Source organism: Mobula birostris, chromosome 7 (assembly GCF_030028105.1).
Source record: "Mobula birostris isolate sMobBir1 chromosome 7, sMobBir1.hap1, whole genome shotgun sequence".
NCBI lineage: Eukaryota > Metazoa > Chordata > Chondrichthyes > Myliobatiformes > Myliobatidae > Mobula > Mobula birostris.
This window is the reverse complement of record NC_092376.1, coordinates 169,492,474-169,515,284: the sequence shown is the minus strand read 5'-3', so window position 1 is coordinate 169,515,284 and position 22,811 is coordinate 169,492,474. Positions and strand designations below refer to the sequence as shown.

Sequence of the window (22,811 nt, the reverse complement as noted above, 5' to 3'; positions counted from 1 at the left end):
GTCCCATCCACTTACCTATCCAAATTTTTCTTTAATGCTGAAATCAACCCTGCATCCATCATTTTCATGTGAAGCACATTCCGCATCTTCATCACCTTTTGAGTGAAGTTGTTTCCCCCTCATGTTCCCCTTAAATGTTTCACCTTTAAGCCAGGCCTCTTGTTACAGTCTCATCCAACCTCAGTGGAATAAGCTTGCTCATATTTACCCTATCTATACTCCTCAGAATTTTCTATACAGCTATCTAATCTCCACTAATTCTTCTAAGTTCTAGAGAATAAAGCCCTGACCTATTCAACCTTTCCCTGCAATTCAGGTCCTCGAGTACCAACAACAGCCTTGTAAATTTTCTCTGCACACTTTCAATCTTATTTACATCTTTCCTGTAAGCAGGTGACCAAAACTGCACACAACTCTTTAGATTATGTCTCACTAATGTTTTATGCAATTTCAGTACAGGATCCTGTACTCAGCTCATTGATTCTTGAAGACCCTATCTACCTGTGGCGCCACTTTCAAGAAATTATAGATCTCTATTCCCAGATCCTTCTGTTCTACCACACTCCTCAGTGCCCTACCACTCACTAGGTGCAACACCTCCCAAAGTGCAACACTTAATACTTGTCTGCATTAATTTCCATTGACCATTTCTCAGCACAGTTTTTTTGGCTGGTCCGGATCCCACTGCAAGTTTTGATAGTCATCCTCACTGTCCACCATATCCCTAATCTTGGTATCATCAGCGAATTTGCTGATCTAGTTTACCAGCAATCACCTACTCATCTGATCTTCCAGAGGACCAATTTTGTCCCTTGCTCTCCATTTGTTCTGAATACATCTGTCTGCTAGAACAACCTAATGCCTTATTTTAGCCTTCCTGATTTCCTTCTTAAGTGTTCTCTTGCTTTTATTATACTCCTGAAGTACCTCATTTGTTTCTACCTGCTATAACTGTTATTTACTTCCTCTTTTTCATAACCAAGCCCACAACAGCTCTTGAAAACCAATTTTCCATAAAACTGTTATCCTTGCCTTTTATTCAAACAGGAACATACAATCTCTGACTCTCAAAATTTCAATTTTGAAGCCTTCTGTTTATCATGGACACCCTTGGCAGATCCTTTCTGATACCATCAAAACTGGCCTTTCGCTAATTTACAATCTCAATCCAAGGACCAGACCCACCTTTCCCAGAATTAACTTGAAACTAATGGCATTATGATTACTAGATGCAAAGTTTTCCTCTACACAAATGTCTGTCACCTGCCCTGTCTCATTCCCTAATAGGAGATCTAGTTTAGTTTAAAACTTTAGTTGGGACTGCTATACTGATTAAGGAAACTTTCTTGAACACGTCAAACTTTTTCCCATCCATTAGTGTTGGAGTCCCAGTCAATATGTAGAAAAATAAAGTCACCTACAGTCACAGCATTGTGTTTCTTGCAACAGTCTGCGATCTCTCTGCAAATTTGTTCCTCTAAATCCAATGGACTGTGGGTGGTCTATGATATAATCCCATTAACATGGTCATCCCCTTTTTATTCCTCAGTTCTACCCATAAAGCCTCACTAGATGTGCTCTCTAGTCTATCCTGACTGACCACTGCCATGACATATTCCCCAACTATTAATGCCATCCATCCCCCTTTAATCTCTTCAACTCTTATCACATCTAAAATAGCGGCACCCCCGAACATTGAGCTGCCAGTCCTCCCCCTCCTACAACCAAGCCTCACTAATGGCGTCAATGTCATAATTCCACATTTTGATCCATACCCTAAGCTCATCTGCCTTAACTACAATATTCCTTACATTGACAGCTCAGAACATAAGTCAACTTTCTGAGCTAGCCTTGTATGTGGGCTTAACATCATCTTTCTCCACAGCCACTCAACCACTCCACTATCTGGTCTGGCATTCGGGTTCCCTCTTTCCTGCACTCTAGTTTAACAACCTCCACCCTTCATACAGCTCCAGCAAACCTTTGCACAAATTTGATACACATGGAGACACAAGGAACACGAATACGTTTATTCCTTCAAAATTTTACATACATTTTGTTGCAACCCCGAGAGCACTCAGTCCTATGACTCCTAAAGGGGTAGGAGCCTTAAAGAAACAAATACTGTTCACATCTAATAATGCTTTTACCATATTGCATTTGGTAAATTCTCATCCAAACAAGCAAACACACCTCTAATATTGATGAGAAATCTTGAATTCACATCAGCCTCTGCATTCTGATCTTTTTTATTATTTTAACATATACTCCCTACATCTGGAATAATCTGATTGATTAAACAGCATGCAAACAAAATGTTTTTCTGCACCTTGGTACAGGTGTCAATAATGAACCAATCACCAACTCTGATGCTTGGTACTTCCTCATTTCCCTTTAATTTTCTCCTGTCCTTCTACAGCAATCATTCTGTTGTATTCAAGCCTTTGAGCATTTTCTACTTTTAAATTTCCTTTATAATTTCACTATTTTATAAATATCAAAAACATGGTAACCGACAGTATGTTTTGCAGCTTCAAAAAATGTGAAAAAACACCATTCAAAATTATTACCCAGTAAAGTAAAAAAGAAATGCATCATTCTTTTAGTGAAGTAATATTTTAGAAGTTTTATTTTCTCTTTAATTTCTCTTTCTCTTAAACAAAAAAGAAATTGCCTTCTCTCCAAGAAATTAAATGGAAATTGCCTTATGTACATTTAAGTAGTGGCAATATGTGATTATTTTTATTTCAGGGACTGACACTTGAATATTCATCTGGTTGCCTTTCACCTTCTGCCAGTTGCCCTTTTCGGTTGGTATCCATGGAAATCTAGAAATTGCCCTTTTCGGTTGGTATCCATGGAAATCTAGAAATTGCTCTGGCTTTTTAGGTAGTAACAACACTGTACTGTGCAAATAGTTGATAATTCTTGGGCAGCTGTGCTGTTTCCTTGTTTTTTGCCTTGCAAATTACTCATCACAAGCTGATCAATTACAGCCACTTTGAAGGTGGGTCAATGGAATAATCTGCAGGTGATTTTTACATTTTTGACACTCCAGTGTGGACAACGTAAATAGCACAATGTCCCAGAATGTATTGCACTCCCTTATCACTGACAGCTTGTGTTTTTCATGCTCAGATTAAGTCATAAAAAGTTGCAATTTTGAAATATTTGTTGAGTCAATTGTAAAGTCACCACTAATGTTCAAAATAGTTTGCATAATGGAGTTGCATTTTTACATAGCATCTTCAGCAATTGTGAAAACATTTTCAAACTCAAAAAAAATTCTTACTGCCACGAAATTTTTCATAAATTGAGGATTTTCTTTGAATAATGTTATCTCAGAACAGATTCCCATGAAAAACATGTACAGAACAGTTCCAAGGGAAAGATTTCAAATCCCAAAAACATACAATTACAAAATTTTGGTTTATATTCTGAACGGTTCACTCATATCAAAATGTTGGGTGAAATCAGCAGGTCAGGCAGCATTCATGGAAATGAACAGTTGGTGTTTCGAGTCAAGACCTTCCTTCAGGACTGGAATGAAAATGGGGGAAGATGCCAGAAAAAAAAATATTGGAGGGAGGGGGAAAGAGAATAGCTAGAAGGTGATACGTGAAGCCAAATGGGTAGGAAAGGTAAAGGACTGGAGATGGAAGAATCTGATAGGAGAGAAGAGTGGTACAACATTTTTCCCTTCCCCTTTTCTTCAATTCCCCAATCTGACTTCTTACATCTTTTCACCTGCTTATCACATTCCACTGGTACTCCTCCTCCTTCCTTTTCTCCTATGGTCCACTCTCTTCTCCTGTCAGATTCCTTCATCTCCAGCCCTTTCCCTTTCCCTTTCCCACCCAGCTGGCTTCATCTATCACCTTCCAGCCATCCTTCTTCCCCTCCCCCCACTTTTTTATATCAGCATCTTCCACCTTCTTTTCCAGTCCTGGAGAAGAGTCTTGGCCCAAAACATTGACTGTTTATTTCCGTGAATGCTGTTTGATCTGGTGAGTTCCTCCAGCATTTTGTTTACGTTGCTTTGGATTTCCAGCGTCTGCAGGATTTCTTGTGTTTATGAGTTTATTCATGTTACTTGTGCTATTTGTGCATAAATGACAACACGTTGATCATCCTTTGAATCACCAACATCCTGAAAGAGAAGACAGAATAAATATTTGTAAAGGTAATCTATCTTTAGACCTTTTTCATTACAGAACAATTTATAAATTTGCAACATCAAGTAAAAAATAATTCAAGATTTGATCAATAGGAATTGATTTACTTACAACAGTTGATGATTTGTTACTGCCCTGCATGACATGTCTGCTATCTGTGATAATTGCAAACACAATTAAAGATAATATTAATTAATAACGTAATAAGATACAACTATCCTTTTTGTGTCGCCTTTGCCTTTTACAGACAATAGGTCAACAAAGGCACAAATTGACAGTGACTTAGTTGCCATCTCTGAGAGTCAAATCCAAACTAATTATAGTATTTACACAGGGAAGCAAGTGGACTAAGTTCCTTTATGAGTGGTATTATTCACTGATAACTCAGTTAGGAATTTTTGGCCATGTGTTTTTTCAAGTGAATCCAAGGAACAGTTAATTTTCTAGGAAATGATAATTCCCAAAATATTGATGATGGAATATTTAGCGAAGGTCATCATTTTTCCCTTATTTACATCCACTTATCTTACTCTTTATTGATCATATTCCAGAACCTGACAACCTTTGATTTCTCCACTTATCACCTCCCAGCCTCTGTCTCTACTTTCATATTTCCCAACTGGCTCCATTTGCTCATCAACCTCTCCTGGCAGTGATACTGGCAAAGCACTGGTATTTTCTGATTAAGATATTCCCATGGTTGGGTAGGGATGGTTGCCTCTCTGATCCGAGGGCTAATACTAGTGGTGTGCCGTAGGGATTGGTCCTGGGTCTGTTTGTTGTTGTTACCTATGTCAATGATCTGGATGATAACTGGGTAAACTGGATCAGCAACTTTGCTGATGACAGCAAGGTTGGGGGTGTAATGGACAGCTGGGACGGCTATCAAGGCTTGCAGCAGGATCTGGACCAGCTGGAAAAATAGGCTGACAAAATGAGGCGTTGCACTTTGGGAGGACTAACAGGGTAGGTATTACACAGTAAGCTGTAGAGAACTGAGAAGTGTGGTAGAACAGAGAAATATGGAAATATAGATCCATAATTTCTTGAAAGTAGCATCACAGGTAGAAAAGTTGCAAAGAAGGTTTTTGGCCTGTTGGCCTTCAAACATCAATGTACTGAGTACAGGAGCTGGGATGTTGTGTTGAAATTATATAAGACATTGTTGAGGCCCAATTTAGAGTATTCTGTGCAGTTGTGGTCACCCACCTATAGGAAAATTGTGATTAAGATTGAAAGAGTGCAGAGAAAGTTTACAAGGTAGTTGCTGGGACTTGAGGATCTCCATTATCGGGATAGGTTAAATAGGTTAGGACTTCATTCCCAAGAACATAAAAGACTGAGGGGAGATTTGAAAGAGGTATACAAAACTATGAGGGGTATTGATAGGGTAAATGCAAGCAGGCTTTTTCCACTCAGGTAGGGTGAGACTACAACTAACAGTTATGGGAGATCAGAATCAGAATCAGGTTTAATATTACTGATATACATCGTAAAATTTGTTAACATAGCAGAAGTACATGATAAATATAAAAACATTTACAGTAATTTTTAATAGATATATTAAATAGTTAAATTAAGAATAGTACAAAAACAGAAATGATAAAGAAGTGAGGTAGTGTTCATGGGTTCAATGTCCACAGAAATCGGATGGCAGAGGGAAAGAAGCTGTTTCTAAAACAAGGAGTGTGTGCCTTCAGGCTTCTGTATCTCCTTTCTGATTGTAACAATGAGAAGAAGGCATGTCCTAGGTGATGGGGGTCCTTAATCATGGATGCCATCTTTCTTCGGCACCGATCCTTGAAGATGTCCTGAATACTATGGAGGCTAGTACCCATGATGGAGCTGACTAAGTTTTCAACTTTCTAAAGCTTCTGTCAATCCCGTGCAGTAACAAACCCCATACCCCCACCCATGCCTGACAGTGATGCAGCCTGTCAGAAAGGTGAAATGTTTAAGGGGACCAGATGGGCTGAAAAAACTCTTTCTGTGCTGTAGTGTTCTATGACCATACGTCTTTAATCTCTGAATTCAGACGGTGATAATGACGCATAGTGGATATGTCTCTGATTTAGGATGGTATGTAACCTGGAGGGGAACCTTACCCATCAATTCACAATAAATTTTGTCCCTTCACTGTCCATCCATTGGATTTGATTGTTTTGTCTGCTCCAGAGATCTTGCTGTTTCGGAGTTGGGAAACAGCCTTCTCAACCTATTGCTTGTCAGGACTGGTGGCAAGGCTGGCTTGGCTAGGGGTCTGTGAGGTGGAACCAACTGCACTCACCTCAAGGGAATCTGGTTTTGTGAGAGAAGCTAGAGAGTGGTAGTAGATGGTTAACTCTCTGACTGGAAGCCTCTGACATCCTGCATATATTTTTGCATATATTCGCTGCCCTCTCTTAAGCTTTTATGCTGTCTTTGACTTCCCTTGTCAGCCACTGTTGCCTCATCCTTCCTTTCAAAATACTTTTCATCTTCGGGATGTATCTATCCTACACACTCTGAATTGCTCAGAGAAACTCCACCCACTGCTGATCTGCTGTCATCTGTGGTAGTGTCCCCTTCCAATCAACTTTGGCCAGCTCTTCTCTCATGCCTCTGTAATTCCATTTATTCCACTGTAATACTGATACCATACGTTTGATTTTTAGCTTCTCCCTTTCAGATTGCAGAGTGAATTCTGTCATATTATGATCACTGTCTCCTAACGTTTCTTTTACCTTAAGCTCTCTAATCAACTCCAGTTCATTATACAACACCTACTCCAGAAAAGCTGATCCCCTAGTAGGATCAACCATAAACTGCTGTAAAAAGCAAACTTGTAGGAATTCTACAAATTCCATTTCTAGGGATCCAGCATCAGCTTGATTTTTCCAAGCTACCTGCATCTTGCAATCCCCTATTATTATCTTAGCATTGCCTTTTTTACAATCTTTATCTATCTCCGATTGCAATTTGTATCCCATATCCTGACCACTGGAAGCCTGTTCATAACTCCCATCAGGATCTTTTTACCCTTGCAGTTTCCTAATTCTACCCACAAGGATCCTGCATCTTCCAATCTGAAGTCACCTCTTGTGAAGGATTTTATTTTACTTTTTACAAACACAGAAATCTCACCCCCTCTTCTTACCTGCCTGTCCTTTAGATACAAGGTGTGTCCTTGGATGTCAAGCTCCTAACTATAATCTTTCAGCCGGGATTCAGTGATGCCCACAACATCATACCTACTAATCTGCAATTGTGGTACAACATGATCTAACATTCCGTATACAGTTTTCATTCAAATATAACACCTTCAGTCTGGCCTTCATCACCTTTTTCACTTTTGCCCCCATGATAATTTAGTTATTGAGGTACTGAAATATTGTAGAATCAGAGGGCAGCACCACACAGAAACAGGCCCTTCTGCCCATCTAGTCCATGACACGCTGATATTATGCCTAGTCCTATCGACTGGCATGTAGATCATAGCCCTCCAATATTCTCGCAGGCAGGTTTGTTAGAGGTATTGAGAAGGGTTTAAACTCATTTGCCAGGGATCTGGGAACTGTAGTGAAAGTACTCAGGACAGGACAGATAGTAGGAGAACAAAGACAGTGCACAGTTAGACTTTCAGGAAGGGCAGATAGATGACAGGACAATTGCAGCCAGCAGGGCGAGTATTAGTGCATTCAGGAAACAAAAAAAAAGATAGAAAATGCATTTCTCAAAGTGTCATATCTCAATATATGGAGTATAAGAAATCAGGTGCTTGATCTTGTTGCACTTTTACAGATTGTCGAGTATCAGGTTGTGGCCATCACTGAATCGTGGCTGAAGGATGCGTGTAGTTGAGAGCTGAATGTCCAAGGTTACACATTGTATCAGAGGGATAGGAAGGTGTGGCTCTGCTGGTGAAGAATGGCATCAAATCATTAGAAAGATGTGATACAGGATCAGAAGATGTTGAATCCTTGTGGGTTGAGTTTAGAAACTGCAATGGTAAAAGGACTCTGATAGCAGTAATATACAGGCCTCCAAACAGTAGCTGGGATGTGGACAACAGATGGCAACAGGAAATAGAAAGGGCGAGTCAAAAGGGAACTGTTATGAATGTCATGGGAGATTTTAACATGCAGGTCAATTGGGGAAATCAGGTTGGTAATGGATCTCAAAATGAGTGAATTTGTTGACTGCTTATGAGATGGCTTTCAGAGCAGTTTGTCGATGAGCTTACTATACTGGATTGGGTATTATGTAATGAACCGGAGGTGATGGTGGAGCTTGAGGTAAAGGAACCCTTAGGAGACAGTGATCACAATATGATTGAGGTCAACTTGAAATGTTATATAGAGAAAGTAAAATCTGATATAGCAGTATTTCACTGGAGTAAAGGAAATTGCACTGGTAGGAGAGAGATGTTGTCCAATGTAAATTGGAAGGAGAAGCTGGCAGGGATGACAGCAGAGCAGAAATGGCTTGAATTTCTGGGGAAAATGAGGAAGTTGCAGGATAGATGTAATCCAAAAAAAACATACTCAAATGACAAAATAGTTCAACTATGGCTGACAAGGGATGTCAAAGCTAATGTAAAAATAAAAGAGAGGGCATACAACGATGCAAAAATTAGCAGAAAGATGGAGGATTGGGAAGCTTTTCTCATGTTTGAGGAAGATAGAGGATTGGAAAGCATTTAAAAACCTACAGAAAGCAACTGAAAGAATTATTAAGAGGGAAAAAATGAAATATGAAAGCAAGCTAGCAAATAATATCAAGATGGATAGAAAAATCCTTTTCAAGTATATAAAAAAAAGAGATGAGAGTGGATATAGGGCCACAAGAAAATGAGGCCAGAGAAATGATAAGGGGGAACATAGAGATGGCAGATGAACTAAATAAATATTTTGTATCAGCTCGCACTGTGGAAGACTCTAACAGTGTGCCACGTGTTAAAGGATATGAGGGAAGAGAAGTGAGTGCAATTACTATTACAAAAGAGGTGCTGAAAAAGCTAAAAGACCTAAAGGTACATAAATCACCTGGATCAGATGAACTGCATCCTAGGGTTCTGACAGAGGTAGCACTAGAGATTATGGAAGCATTGGTAATGATCTTTCAAGAATCTTCAGACTTTGGCATGATTCTGGAGAACTAGAAAATTGTACATGTCACTCCACTCTTTAAGAAAGGAGGGAAGCAGTAGATAAGAAATTATAGTCCAGTTAGCCTGTCTTCAGTGGTTGGGAAGATGCTGGAGTCAATGTTGGGGATTAGGTGATGAAGTACTTGGTGACACAGGACAAGATAGTACAAAGTTAGCATGGTTTCCTTCAAGGAAACTCTAGCCTGATGAACCTGTAGGAATTTATGAGGAGACTGCAAGTAGGATAGATAAAGGGGATACAGTGGATGTTATATATTTGGATTTTCAGGCTTTTGACAAGATGCTACACATGAGGCACCTTACTAAGTTATAACCCCATGGTATAACAGGAAAGCTTCTAGCATGGTTAGAACATTGGCTGATTGGTAGGAGGCAGTGAGTGGGAATAAAAGGATCCTTTTCTGGTTGGCTGCCAGTGACTAGTGGTGTTCCACAAGGGTCGGTGTTGGGACCACTTCTTTTTATGCTTATGCTTATCAATGATTTAGATCATGGAATAGGTGGCTTTGTTACCAAGTTTGCAGATGATATGAAGATTGGTGGAGGAACAGGTAGTGTCAAGGAAACAAGGAGGCTGCAGAAGGATTTAGACAGATTAGGAGAATGGGCAAGAAAGTGGCAAATGAAATACAGTGCTGGAAAGTGCATGGTTATGCACCTTGGTAGAAAAAATAAATGTGCAGATTATCTTCTAAGCGGGGAGAAAATCCAAAATATATGTGATGCAAAGGGACTTGGGAGTCCATGCGCAGAACACCCTGAAGGTTAACATGCAGGTAGAATTGCTGGTGAGGAAGGCAAATGGAGTGTTAGCATTCATTTCAAGAGGTCTAGGATACATAGAGTAAGGAAGTGATGCTGAGGCTTTATAAGGCACTGGTGAGCCCTTTTCTTGACTATTGTGAACAGATTTGAGCTCCTCATCCAGGAAAAGATGTGCTGGCATTGGAGCGGTCTAGAGGAGTTTAACAAGGATGATTCTGGGAATTAAAGAGTTATTATATGAGTGACTTCTGATGTCTCTGGGCCTGTATTCACTGAAATTTAGAAGGATGAGGGGGATTTCATTGAAACTATTTGAATGTTGAAAGGTCCAGGCGGAGAAGATGTGGAAAGGATGTTTCCCGTGTGTGAGAGTATAGGACAAAAGGGCACAGCCTGAGGGTAGAGGGGTATCCATTTAAAACAGAGATCTGGAGAAATTTCTTTAGCCAGAGGGTGGTGAATTTGTGGAATTTGTTACCATAGGCAGCTGTGAAGGTCTTGATTGCCACGGGATCAAAGGTTATGGGGAGTAGACCAGGGAATGGGGCTGAGGAGGGGGAAAAATAGGATTGGTCGTGATTGAACTGTTGGGGAGACTGGTTGGGCAAATGGCCTAATTCTGCTCCTATATCTTATGATCTAAACCCCTTGCATAAATGTACTTGTCCAAGCTTGTTTTAAATTTTGCAATTGAAATTGCTAGTACCACTTCCGCAGACAGGTCATTCCATATTTATGTCACTCTCTGTGTAAAGAGCTTCCCCCTTAGCTTCCTCTTTAATATTTAACTTTCCACCCAGAACATATGACCTCTATTTCTAGTCTCACAGAAGCTCAATGGTAAAAGCATACATTAACTCATTCTGTACTCCTCATAATCTTTTATACCTCTATCTAATCTTCCCTTATTTTCCTACTTTCCAGGAATAGTCCTAACCTCCTCAACTTTTCCCTATAATTCATGTCCTTAAGTCCCAGCAGCTTTCATGTAAATTGTCCTGTGAAGCCCTCAACATTATCCTGGTAAAGAAAGACAAATTCAATTTAGCTTTGTCATATTCGATAACAAATTGAGTGCTTGGGCTGCCCTTTATGTTTTCTTGTTATTTGTTTCAAGTTCTGAAATCTCAATACAATTTCTAATAATTTGAGACAACATGTAGAATATTTCTTTCAAAATTCCACATTGTGTTCCTATTTGATATGTAAATGAATGTATTTATCAAAAGGAACACTGAAATGAAGAGCTTTGTGATCACCCGAGTGTGCAAACAATGCCTCAGTGTAACATTTTATCCGAAAAGCAGCACTTTTGGCCATTATTATAGTTTCCTGTGTTTTAATAATCTTAAAATACTGGTGTCAAAATGGTTGTTGTGATGGATCTAGAGTGTTAGTGCAGTGGGTAGTGCTTGTCGCTCTCACTTTCAGCTTACATCACTGGCTAGCAGTTTTGCGAAAAGGTGAGCTGAATGTGTAAGTCTGCTGCCAGTACATAACCTCTCCAACAGCAAGCCTCATGTAATGCCCCCTTGCTAGTGACATATGAAGTCGAACTTATTCGGACTCAGTCACAGAGAATGGGGAGGAGGTCTGGCCGCTGCAGATGTAGCATACAAGCCCACCAGTGTGTGGACACGGCCTGGTGCTCGTGAAGCAGATACCCAGCTATGAGTAAGTAGCCCCCCTGCCTTGTGGGCAGTCTCAGGAAAGACGTAGGCTATGGAAGTGAACCTAGACCGCAAATCTGGAGTGGAGCTCCTAAGGTGGCTGGATGTCATTGAACATCCTTCCAGCAGCTCTTGCAACAAGGCTGATGCCAAACATATTGCTTCATAAGCTTTCCTTTGGACTACACTGGTGAAGCCAAGAGAGGGATCTTGACAACTGGGCATCTCAGGATCTCCATACCTTCTGCCCAGGCCTGGGATGATGATGATCCTCACCCATTGTCCTTTGAGACAGATGGATACCAGTAAACCAACATTCTTAAAACAATTAAACCACTGATTTGACTCAGAGATGCATGTGTAACTGATTGTGCCTCTGCTGCTAATTTCCTGATGAGGTACATAGTGAGAAGCTTTACACCAGCATCTTCTTAGCTGTTCGAAGGAGACTAACAGCAATGAATTTTCTTACACAGCACTAACTGCCTGAAAAGATAAAGCAAAAATGAAAAAGAAATTTGAAAAAAGTGTTTTCATTACCTGATGATTCATTTTTGAAGTATATATCCCCATAATGAATAGCTTTCTCTGTATCTGCAGAGACAAGTAACATAAAACTTACATAATGCATACATTGGACTTAAAAATGGAAATATTAATGTCAGACAAACATTATTCACACTTCTAAAAATAGGAAATTGACACTAATGGTTCTTTTTGACATTACACAACAGCCCATGTCTTTTTCTTTTCCTTAGTTTAGTTGGTGAGCATTGTTATTAGTTTTTATTGGGGGGAGGTATTGTTTTTTCTTTTTTCATGCTATTTTTGTTTTTTTTTGTATATTATATTCATATTTTGCACGATTTTGGGAGGTTTAATACCTGTGTGTCAACTGAGTTTATATTTATATATAAATATATATTAATTATTAACAATGTAATCCCAATAGCTTTGTATTAATACTATGTTATGTTTAACATTTTGATATTAATAAAAAGATTGAAAAAGAAAGAAAAATCAAATAGTTACTCTGTAGTTGTCTTATCAGTTTAGGGAAGAGTTTTCACCCGTCCACTCCTCTGGTTTCCCTCAATCAATACAATCAGCATTAATTTGAACATTAATTTTACTGTGTTCCGTTCTGGTCACCTCGCTACTGGAAGGATGTGGATACTATAGAGAGAGTGCAGAGGAGACTTACAAGGATGTTGGCGGGCGTACCTTATGAAAATAGGTTGAGTGTACTTAGCCTTTTCTCCTTGGAGCGACGGAGGATGAGGGGTGACCTGACAGAGCTGTTTAAGATCATGAGAGGCATTGATCGTGTGGATAGCTAGAGGCTTTTTCCTGGGTTTGAAATGGCTAATATGAGGGGGCATAGTTTTAAGGTGCTTGGAAATAGGTACTGAGGGGACGTCAGGGGTAAGTTTTTCACACAGAGAGTGGTGAGTGCATGGAATAGGGTCTTTTAAGAGCCTCTTAGATAGGTACATGGAGCCTAGAAAAATAGAGGTACTATGTGCTAGGGAAATTTTAGGCAATTTCTAGAGTAGGTTACATGGCTGGCACAACATTGTGGGCCAAAGGGCCGGTAATGTGCTATAAATTTCTATGTTATATGTTCTTAAGGAAGGTTTCATCTGAAAGGTGACACTTTTCCAAATTTAGTTCTCCAAATGTTTTGTCAATAGAAAGAACACATTCAAAGCCATAGATTAGATTAGATTAGATAAAGTGGGCTTTGAACCCAGAATTCTATTTTCAAAATTATACTATTGTCAAATAGGTTCTGTCTTATGTAGCTAACTAACTGAAATTAAGAACATTGCAATTAATCACATTTTCTTTTCCAGGTTATTTTTCTTTACTCCTATCTCTGCGATGTCATAGTCATAGTCATAGTCATACCTTATTGATCCCGAGGAAAATTGGGTTTCGTTATAGTTGCACCAACTAAGAATAGAGTCATGCTGTGTTTCTACCAATACCAAGAGTTTTCTGGCTTGTAACCCAACGTGCTTTATTCCTTCAGCCTGAATAGTGATGGGAAGCTAAATGATTATGTGAAGTCGCAAAGTCAAATGTGCTCCTGACAGCCACATTTGCTCCTTCGGACATAATTTATTCATTTTCCCATCTACAAATTACTGGAGAATGTGAAATATCAAGATTATGAAGTATCAAGGATTTGTACTGTTGCAGCTGAGTAGCAGCAGTTTGAGAATGTAAAGCAAGACAAACACGGAACAAATTTACAATAATCTGACCTTGGGAGAGTAGAGGAACATCTGAAAGGCCATCTAATTCAGGCCTTTGGTGCAGGTGAAGGAACTGTCATGACTGAGGAAGTTTGCAGGAAGTTTCAAGAAACTTCAGAATAGAATTATCAGTGTTGACATCCAGTTGTCAATTATAAAGGTAATATTTTATTGTTTGGCAAGAACAATATGGAAGGGATTAAAAAATAATCAAATTTAAGCAAAGGAGTCCAGGAACGAAATACGTAACTCACTAAAGGTAGGGTCACAATTTAATAAGGACAATGAAAATATTGTTGAGAGGAAGTGAACTTTCACCAAATGTTAGTTTGACCACATTCAGACATTGTATTAGAAAAGCAAATGGAGAAGGTACAACATTTCATAAGGATGATTTCAGAAATATGGAGTGATATTTTTAATAAATGATGCAAATATTGGAATGTGTAAAGTGAACATTAAGTAGTGAGAGGCCAATAAAGATTTTTAACATTCTGTAAGGTTTGCTTGGTAAGGTACTGCTGAAAAAAAAAATCAAAACTCAGGACCATCATTATAACACATGATTACACAGCAGTACAAAATCAAACATTACCTAAGATTGTTCAGACTTCATGACAAATATATAGGGCTTCCAGTACAAAATACGAAATTGCCAACAAAAGCTTTAGCTCTGTGAAATATGGCAGCGTCTTTATTTAAAGAATGCTGAGATACATCCTCGGAAGAGCTGGGACACATCATCTGTGATGTAACCTGGGGTCATTGGGAGTTTCTGGTCTTTCAACATCAGACACTCTCGCCCAGGCAACCCGGCCAGGATAGATCAGGCCCTGGCTTGTGTCCCAGAAGCATTGGTCCACGAGTTACACCTCTTGATCCAGAGCCATCTTGAGGCTGCTTCAGCAGCCTCTGTTACAGTCTTGATAGCTCTTTTCTTTGCAGCCCCTGGTATGCCAAGGAGAGAGTAGATTCTACATAGCGAACAGCCAGCCAAACTTCAACACTCCAGCTCTATCAGCTTGCACTGTGTGCTCCACCCTGTCTCTGGCACTGCTCTACCTGCTGTTGCTGGTGTTTGACTTTCTTACACTCAAACTCATCCTCAATCCATTCTTCCTAAGGGACTGTCAGTTCTATCATGACAACCTGCGTTGAGGTTTCTGACAGAATGCCTCTGAAATGATGATGCATGAAGTCCAGGAACTTTAACCGCTTGCCAAGAACAACCTTGTTGCCAGTCAGAAACAGTGGTGTGCAAGCAAAAAAAAACTTGCATTGAGAGGTGTATAACTGGATTCATCTCCTTACCTTTTTGCTTTGACTGGTTATCGACAGACATATATTCAGCTACATGACTGGTCTCAGTTACAGGTGTCTGATCTCCTGGAAAATATACATATTTTTCTAATTCAGATTAACTTTAAAACATTTTTCCCAGATATATATACACAAAAAGTAGTCAATTGCTATAGAGAGCAACCAGAATGTGTATTGTCCATCAGAGAAAACTATCCTATGTAAAAGCAATGCTCATTGCAGAGAGAATCTATAACTTCATCTCTGAAGATAATTTGTGAAATATCCTCAATGGCCACTTTATTCGGTATCACCGGTAACTAATAAAATGGCCACTGAGTGTATGTTCATGGTGTTCTACAGCTGTAGCCTATCCATTTCAAGATTTGATGTGTTGTTTATTCAGAGATGCTCTTCTGCACACCACCACTGTAATGTGTGGTTATCTGAGTTACTGTTACCCTTCTGTTAGCTTGAACCACTATGACCATTCTCTTCTGACCTCTCTCATTAACAAGGCATTTTCAGAACCACTGCTCACTTGATGTTTTTTTGTTTTTCACAACATTTTCTATAAACCCTAGAGATGGGTGTGTGTGAATATCCCAGGAGATCAGTAGTTTCTAAGATACTCAAACCACCCTGTCTGGCACCAACAATCATTCCACAGTCAAACTTACTTAGACTGAATTTCTTCCCCAATCTGATGTTTGGATTGAACAACAATTGAATCTCTTGATCATGCCTGCATGCATTTATGCATTGAGTTTCTGACACGATTGGCTGATCAGATATTTCCGTTAATGAGCAGGTATATAGGTGTACCTAATAAAGTACACTGGGTGTATATTAGATTATTTTAATGGCAGAAGGCTGATTTCACAAGCAATGCAGGATCACTCCTGGAAGTAAACAATTATCCAGTCAGTATGGCATCATTATTTTTAGGATGCATCAAGGTGCAAGTTAATCATCAGTAAGATTTAACTTCATGCAAGTGATTATTGCATGCTATGTTTTCCCAATGCTTACAGGGAATGAAGAATAAAATTAGAACGTGATACATTGTCTTGCATGTAAAATTTGACAATCATTGGTATCCACATCACATCATCAATTAGTAGTGAACTCAACTGTAAATATTCCAGATCATTTCCACTGCTTTGAATGAATGACATTCATTGGGTTTTGGGTGGCTGATTGTAGCAACTTGAGCAATTGTTCAGGATCTCTATAGAGAAAATGTATTATATAAAATCCGTAAATCATAAACATGAGAAAGTCTACAGATGTTGGAAAATGTTGTCTGTCTATTCGTTTCCATAGATGCTACCTGACGTGCTGAGTTGTTTCAGCACTTTGTGTGTCTTGTGTGCCTGTGACAAAGCAACAAGTGAGACTGTGGAGAATTGTCAAATTGTCTCAAGTCCTCTGAGGTTTTGAGTGAAGCTAAATAAATACACAACTTGTGCCATAAAGAGTTCCTAATCTGAAAATGGCAAAAGTGACTGAACCATTGCCAACAGCATTGGAACACTCGGTGAGTAAAAGCCCAGTTTTGGTTTAGATGTTTCCATGTTACCTTGCATTTGCTGGATTTCAACAGTATTTGAATAAAGATGAGATGTTTCTTCTTCATTTCCACCTGTTTGAAGAGGCTTTCGTTTTTGATTTCCTGAATCTGTTTACATAGATGACACATATTAAAACACATTCATTTTTTCTTATGATTTCCTTGTATTCTCCTAAAACTCTATAAAATGCTTGATTTGCTGCAGTGCTTCATTGTATGAAATACATTATTATAACATGTAATGAAACTGGACACAGATATGAAGATACAGTACAATGCAGTTTGTTTTCAAGTGTTTTGGCATCAGGACCTTTTCTTTATCATGGGCACATGATTGGGTCTGGTCATCTATATAATACTGAGGGAGAGCTCCGTTGTCAGTTTGTGAACACTGAAATAGATATCCAAATGCATACTAGTCATAGTCATACTTTATTGATCCTGGGAGAAATTGGTTTTCGTTACAGTTGCACCATAAATAATTAAATAGTAATAAAACCATAAATAATTAAATAGTAATATGTAAGTTATGCCAGGAAAAAAGTCCAGGACCAGCCTATTGGCTCAGGGTGTCTGATCCTCCAAGGGAGGAGTTGTAAAGTTTGATGGCCACAGGCAGGAATGACTTCCTATGACGCTCTGTGTTGCATCCCGGTGGAATGAAATCACAACTCACAACCCTATCAACTTAAGAAGACGTAGCAAGAATAGTCACTTGACCGCTAAAACTTGCTGTGCCAATCAGTTTAATCATGATTGAATAACACCACTTCCCACTCTCTCCACACCCTTTAACTCCACTGTAGTTTAGACAAATGTCTATTTCCACCTTGAATGATCCACACCTTCACATTGCTCAAGAATAGAGAATTACAAAGCATCAAGAGCTCACAGAAGAAATTCCATTTTAAAAGAACAATCCCTTATTCTGAACCATTTCCCCACACTCCAGTTCTGGATACCTGCACACGGACACTTTGCTGTAAATTCTAAAGCCCTTCATTTCAGAAATCAATGCAGAGAATTTTATCCACGTATCCTTCCTTATGTATGCAAACCAATACTATCACAAATACTCCAGATACGATTTCAGCATGCTCTATAAAGTTGAATAAAAACTTCTTAACTGTTATTCTCCATAGATATTCTATCTCCCTTCCTAATTACCTGTTGTATCTGCATGCAAACTCTTTGTATTTCACACTATAGGGCACTCGTATCCCTTTTTCTCACAAAATTTAGTAGTATCATTCATATAAATAATCAGTTATTTTTTTCATTCTCCTCTCAAGGTCTCCGTTTTCCTATACTATACTCCATCCGTCAGTTACATAGCTAATTACACCTTGGTTCCTGAGGAATGTTGTTTTGTTTAGCTGTATATATGTGTACGGTTGAATGACAATAAGCTTGAACGTAAAGATCATTGCCCATCACCAGCATCAAATTATCAGCAAATTGACCTTTCATTGCATATACTATTGTCCAAACTTTGAGTGAAAACGATCGCTCTAACTCTTGGTACAACTGCAGCTACCATATTTCTCACCACAAATGAATTCTAAACCCTTACCATAACCCTCCCTACCAATGCTAAGTTTTAAAGCATAAACAATTACTTAAGAAGTATCACATCAGGCATTGGCATGCACTCAATATTTAACAGATTGCATGTAAGTGCATCTAAGATAAAATCCTCAATGATAATTTTGTTTTGGATTTGGGCTTTCATTAAGATTTTTGTCATGCATCTCACCTTTACTCTTGCATTTCTTCAAACACAACACCAGTCCCAGGATAATGATGAGAAGAAGAACTAGAAGAACTAGACTTCCAATAATAGCAATATTGGTGTAGTTATCTGGCAGAAGAGTAAGCACAAATTTCACCTTTAGATTACAGTAATTAATCATTATTTAAAAGATCTCTGAAAGACCAAATGCTTTTGCATTAGATTCCTAATCCAAATTAACCAAACAAGAAGACTGGAGTATTACAAATGACCCTCCTGACAGAGATACAGCAAAAATAAATCACACAGGGATTTCATTCATGGTATTAGCTGAAAGATTCCATCTGGAAGATATGGAGAGTTGGCTGATCAATAAAGGATCTGATTCAGCTTTACACTTTTTGCTGTACAACAGCCATAAACTCAGTGGAATCTTTATTGTACCAAATAAAGTGGGCACTGAGAATATGCTTGTGATCTTCTGCTGTTGCAGCCCATCCGCTTGAAAGTTCAAGTTGTTGTGCATTCGAGGTGCTCTTCTGCACACCACTGCTGTAATGTGTGGTTATTTGAGTTACTGCCGACTTCCTGTCAGCTTCAACAAGTCTGCCCATTCTCTTCTGACTTATCTCATTAACAAGCCACTTTCAGAACTGCTTCCCACTGGATTTTTTCCTCTCTCAGACAATTCTCTGTAAACTCTAGAAACTGTTGTGTGTGAATATTACAGATCAGCTGTTTTTGAGATACAAAAACTACTCCATCTGGCACCAACAATTATTCCATGATCAAAGTCACTTAGTTTACATTTCTTCCCCGTTCAGATGTTTGATCCTATCAACAAATGAACACTTGGCCTTATCAATGTAGGATTGACTAATCAGATATTTGCATTAAGGAGCAGGTGTACATAATAAAAGGACACGGAGTGTATATTGCTCATTGTCTAGACCAGGAGCTCCCAACATGGGGTCCACGGACCCCTCCATTAATGACAGGGGTCAATGTCATATAAAAAAGTTGGGAACCCCTGTTCTAGACTGACACTGAAATAATTACTATTTCAGAGGAAAACTAAACAAGGTAAGGAAGATATTGCCTTTGTGTAATATTACATATTTCATGGGCTGATATAAAATTTACTAGACAAGAGGGCATTGAGCCATTATGTTTGTGCTTGTTGGAAAAAAGTTACTGACTTCACTCATATTCCATCACTTGATCACAGCCTAAACGTGCACAGATCTATTTTCAAAGGAATTATTTTGCAGAATGTGGTGTCGTTCCAAGAGCAACATTCATTGTTGCTCGCTTATTGTCCATGACAAAGTGGTGGGAGTACTCACACTGACTTTCTTGTGAAGTCCCCCCATGTTGCTGTTGGGTGGGGAGGTCCAGGATTTGGGTCTTATAATCAATAAGCATTGAAAGATACATTTCAAAATCATGCAACTTAGAGGGGAAACATGCTGGTGGACCTGCTCCCATGCACCCTTGTCATTCTTATGATACAGATGTTGGTGGAGTAATCTGGTTGAATAAATGAAAGGGAAAAAGAAGCTTATCATCTAAATGTTGAGAGATATTAGAGCTTTGAGATCCAGAGGAATCTGGGGATCCTGGGGCATGAAATACTGCCAGAGTATATAAACGGGGAAGTTAACATGTTCCATTTACTGCAAAGAGAGTTGTACACAAAAGTAGGATCTCACACTTTAATGATACTTACATACTTCAATGATATTGAGTAGAGGCATGGTAGCATAGTGGTTAGCACAATGCTTTACAGTACAGGCGACCCAAGTTGCATTCCCACTGCTGCCTCTAAGGAGCTTGTACCCTCTCCCCGTGATCACGTGGGTTTCCCTCCCACAGTCCAAAGACCTATCGGTTGGTAGGCTAATTGGTCATTGTAAATTATCCCGTGATTAGTATAGGATGCAGTCAGGTGATTGCTAGCCAGCATGGCTTAAAGGGTTGGAAGTGTTGACCTGTGCTGTATCTCAATAAATAAATAAATAGAAGTATTTATGACACCATATCTGGAGTATTTTGAGGAGTATTGATCTCATTTAATTTTACTGGGCTGATATCTGGATACCTAGTTTGCATCAATGAGGAAAGACTGGGGAGGTTGGACAAGTATTCACTAGAGTTTAGAAGATAGGTTGTGTCACACATACACAAACCTGGTTTCAATACAAACTAGAGTACTATGCAAAAGTCTAAGGTACATATATACAGTTGATGTGCCTAAGACTTTGGAATAGTACTGCAGTAATTGTATGTATTGTACTATACTGCTGCTGCAAAAAAACTACATATTTCATGACAAATGTGAATAAAGATTAATCAGATTCTGATACAGTTTTCTGTTGTGGACTGAGAGTGGGAAGGGGGTAAGGAGACGGAAATCATGGTTGGGAAAAGGGACAGGGAGAGGGGAGGGAGCGTGAAGCAACAGAGAAACATTCCATAACGATCAAGAAAACAACTGCTTGGAAGCAAATGTCCTTGCCTGGTGTCTCATGGCTTGTTGTGTCTGCACCCGCGCATTCTCCCACCTCAGCACCCGTGCATTCCCCCACCCTCAGCACACCTCTGTCACATGTCCCCATCTCAGCACCCCTCTGTCACATGGCCCACACCTCAGCACCCCTCTGTCACATGGCCCCCCCAGCACCCCTCTGTCAATGTCCCACACCCCAGCACCCCTCTGTCACATGTCCCCCCAGCACCACCCGTCACATGCCCCACCCCTCTGTCACATGCCCCACTCCTCTGCTCCAGCACCCAACCAACTCCATTCCCAAAATCCTTTGCTCCCCACCAAGTTTACAAACTCGCTCTCCTCTCACATTGATAAATACAGTACTGTGCAAAGGTCTGGGGCATCCAAGCTGTATGTGCCTGAGACTATTGTACAGTACTGTAATTCTAAGCTTTACCTCTGTGGGATTCTCCCACACAGTGTGGAAGTAAAAGGATGCTGCTTGCAGACAGAACCAAGCCTCATCATGAAACTCAGTACATTGGGAAAAACACGAGACTCTTACCTCTGACTTCCAGATTATATGGTACTGAAAGCTGGAGAGTTTTCTGATCAAACACACCACACGTCCATTTCCCTCTGCCTCTGTCAGCTTTCTGTACGATCAGACTCAGTGATCTCTCTTCCCCAGTCAGTGTTTTGTCTCCAACAGTTTCACCGTCTCCATTGATCCAAACCAGTCTGGTCGATGCAGTGACGCCAGACACAGAGCAGCTCAGGGCAACGGCGTCTCCCTCAGTCACTGTATCAGACGGTTCAGCCGTGACTGTGGAAACAAGAAAAACGTTATTAGTCTCCTTAAAAACAGGAGTGACATACTGCACAAAAGCAAAATGCTGTGGTTTTGGGAAATCTGTTGTCACACATTCTGTCTCCTACCTTTAACTGTGATTAGTCTCATTGTCATAAATACATTTGCTTCCAGAGTACACTTGTATTCTCCTGCATCTTCAAACACCACAGGAAAAACCCTCATACTGAAATTCTTGCCGTTAAAAGGTGTCTCTGTGAGCATCAGTCGATTCACAAAGTGGCTCTCACTGACATTCACGGGCTGAGATTCCAATGCTGTTGCAATTGTTTTCCACGGACTTTGATGAACATGTGACAGCCAAGTCCAGGCAGCACTGTAGTAAACATAATGACTGTAACAGAAGAGGTGGAATTCACTGTGATCCGTAACTGAGCGATAAAGTGTGTAACGTTTATCATATCGATCTGCATGAAAGAGAGGAGAACTCATTAAAATGTTACAATGCCATTCTGGAGGCAGTGATGAGAAGCCGCCATAAAACCATAAAGCATAGGAGCAACATTAGGCCATTCAGCCCATCGAGTCTCTTCTGCCATTACAACATGGCAGATTTATTATCCCTCTCAAATCCATTCTTCTGTCTTCTCCTGTTAATCTTCGATGCCCTGTCTAATTATGAACCTATCACTTACTACTTTAAATTAATTGCACAGATTCCCCACCCTCTGGCGAAGGATTCACCACCCTCTTCATCCATAAATGGATGACATTCTATGCAGAGTTGTGCTCTCTGATTTTAGACTCTCCCACTATTGGAAACATCCTCTCCGCATCCACTCTGTTCAGCCCTTACAAACTTCAATAGGTTTCAATGAGACCTCC

At 39.6% G+C, this 22,811-nt stretch overlaps 1 protein-coding gene across 1 annotated transcript in view; it reads right to left on the bottom strand.

Moving 5' to 3' along the window:
- Positions 1 to 2,021: 2,021 nt before the first annotated feature.
- The window catches only part of LOC140200884 (uncharacterized), a 31,993-nt gene continuing 11,203 nt past the window's right edge, over positions 2,022 to 22,811 (bottom strand). The window contains exons 4-11 of the mRNA XM_072264523.1: positions 22,055 to 22,393; positions 21,681 to 21,941; positions 18,649 to 18,753; positions 16,902 to 17,000; positions 15,332 to 15,406; positions 12,300 to 12,353; positions 4,287 to 4,330; positions 2,022 to 4,150 (exon numbers count right to left, since the gene is read on the bottom strand). Coding sequence (XP_072120624.1) covers positions 4,085 to 4,150; positions 4,287 to 4,330; positions 12,300 to 12,353; positions 15,332 to 15,406; positions 16,902 to 17,000; positions 18,649 to 18,753; positions 21,681 to 21,941; positions 22,055 to 22,393 — 1,043 coding nt within the window. The 3' untranslated portion in view covers positions 2,022 to 4,084. The remainder of the gene's footprint in view (positions 4,151 to 4,286; positions 4,331 to 12,299; positions 12,354 to 15,331; positions 15,407 to 16,901; positions 17,001 to 18,648; positions 18,754 to 21,680; positions 21,942 to 22,054; positions 22,394 to 22,811) is intronic.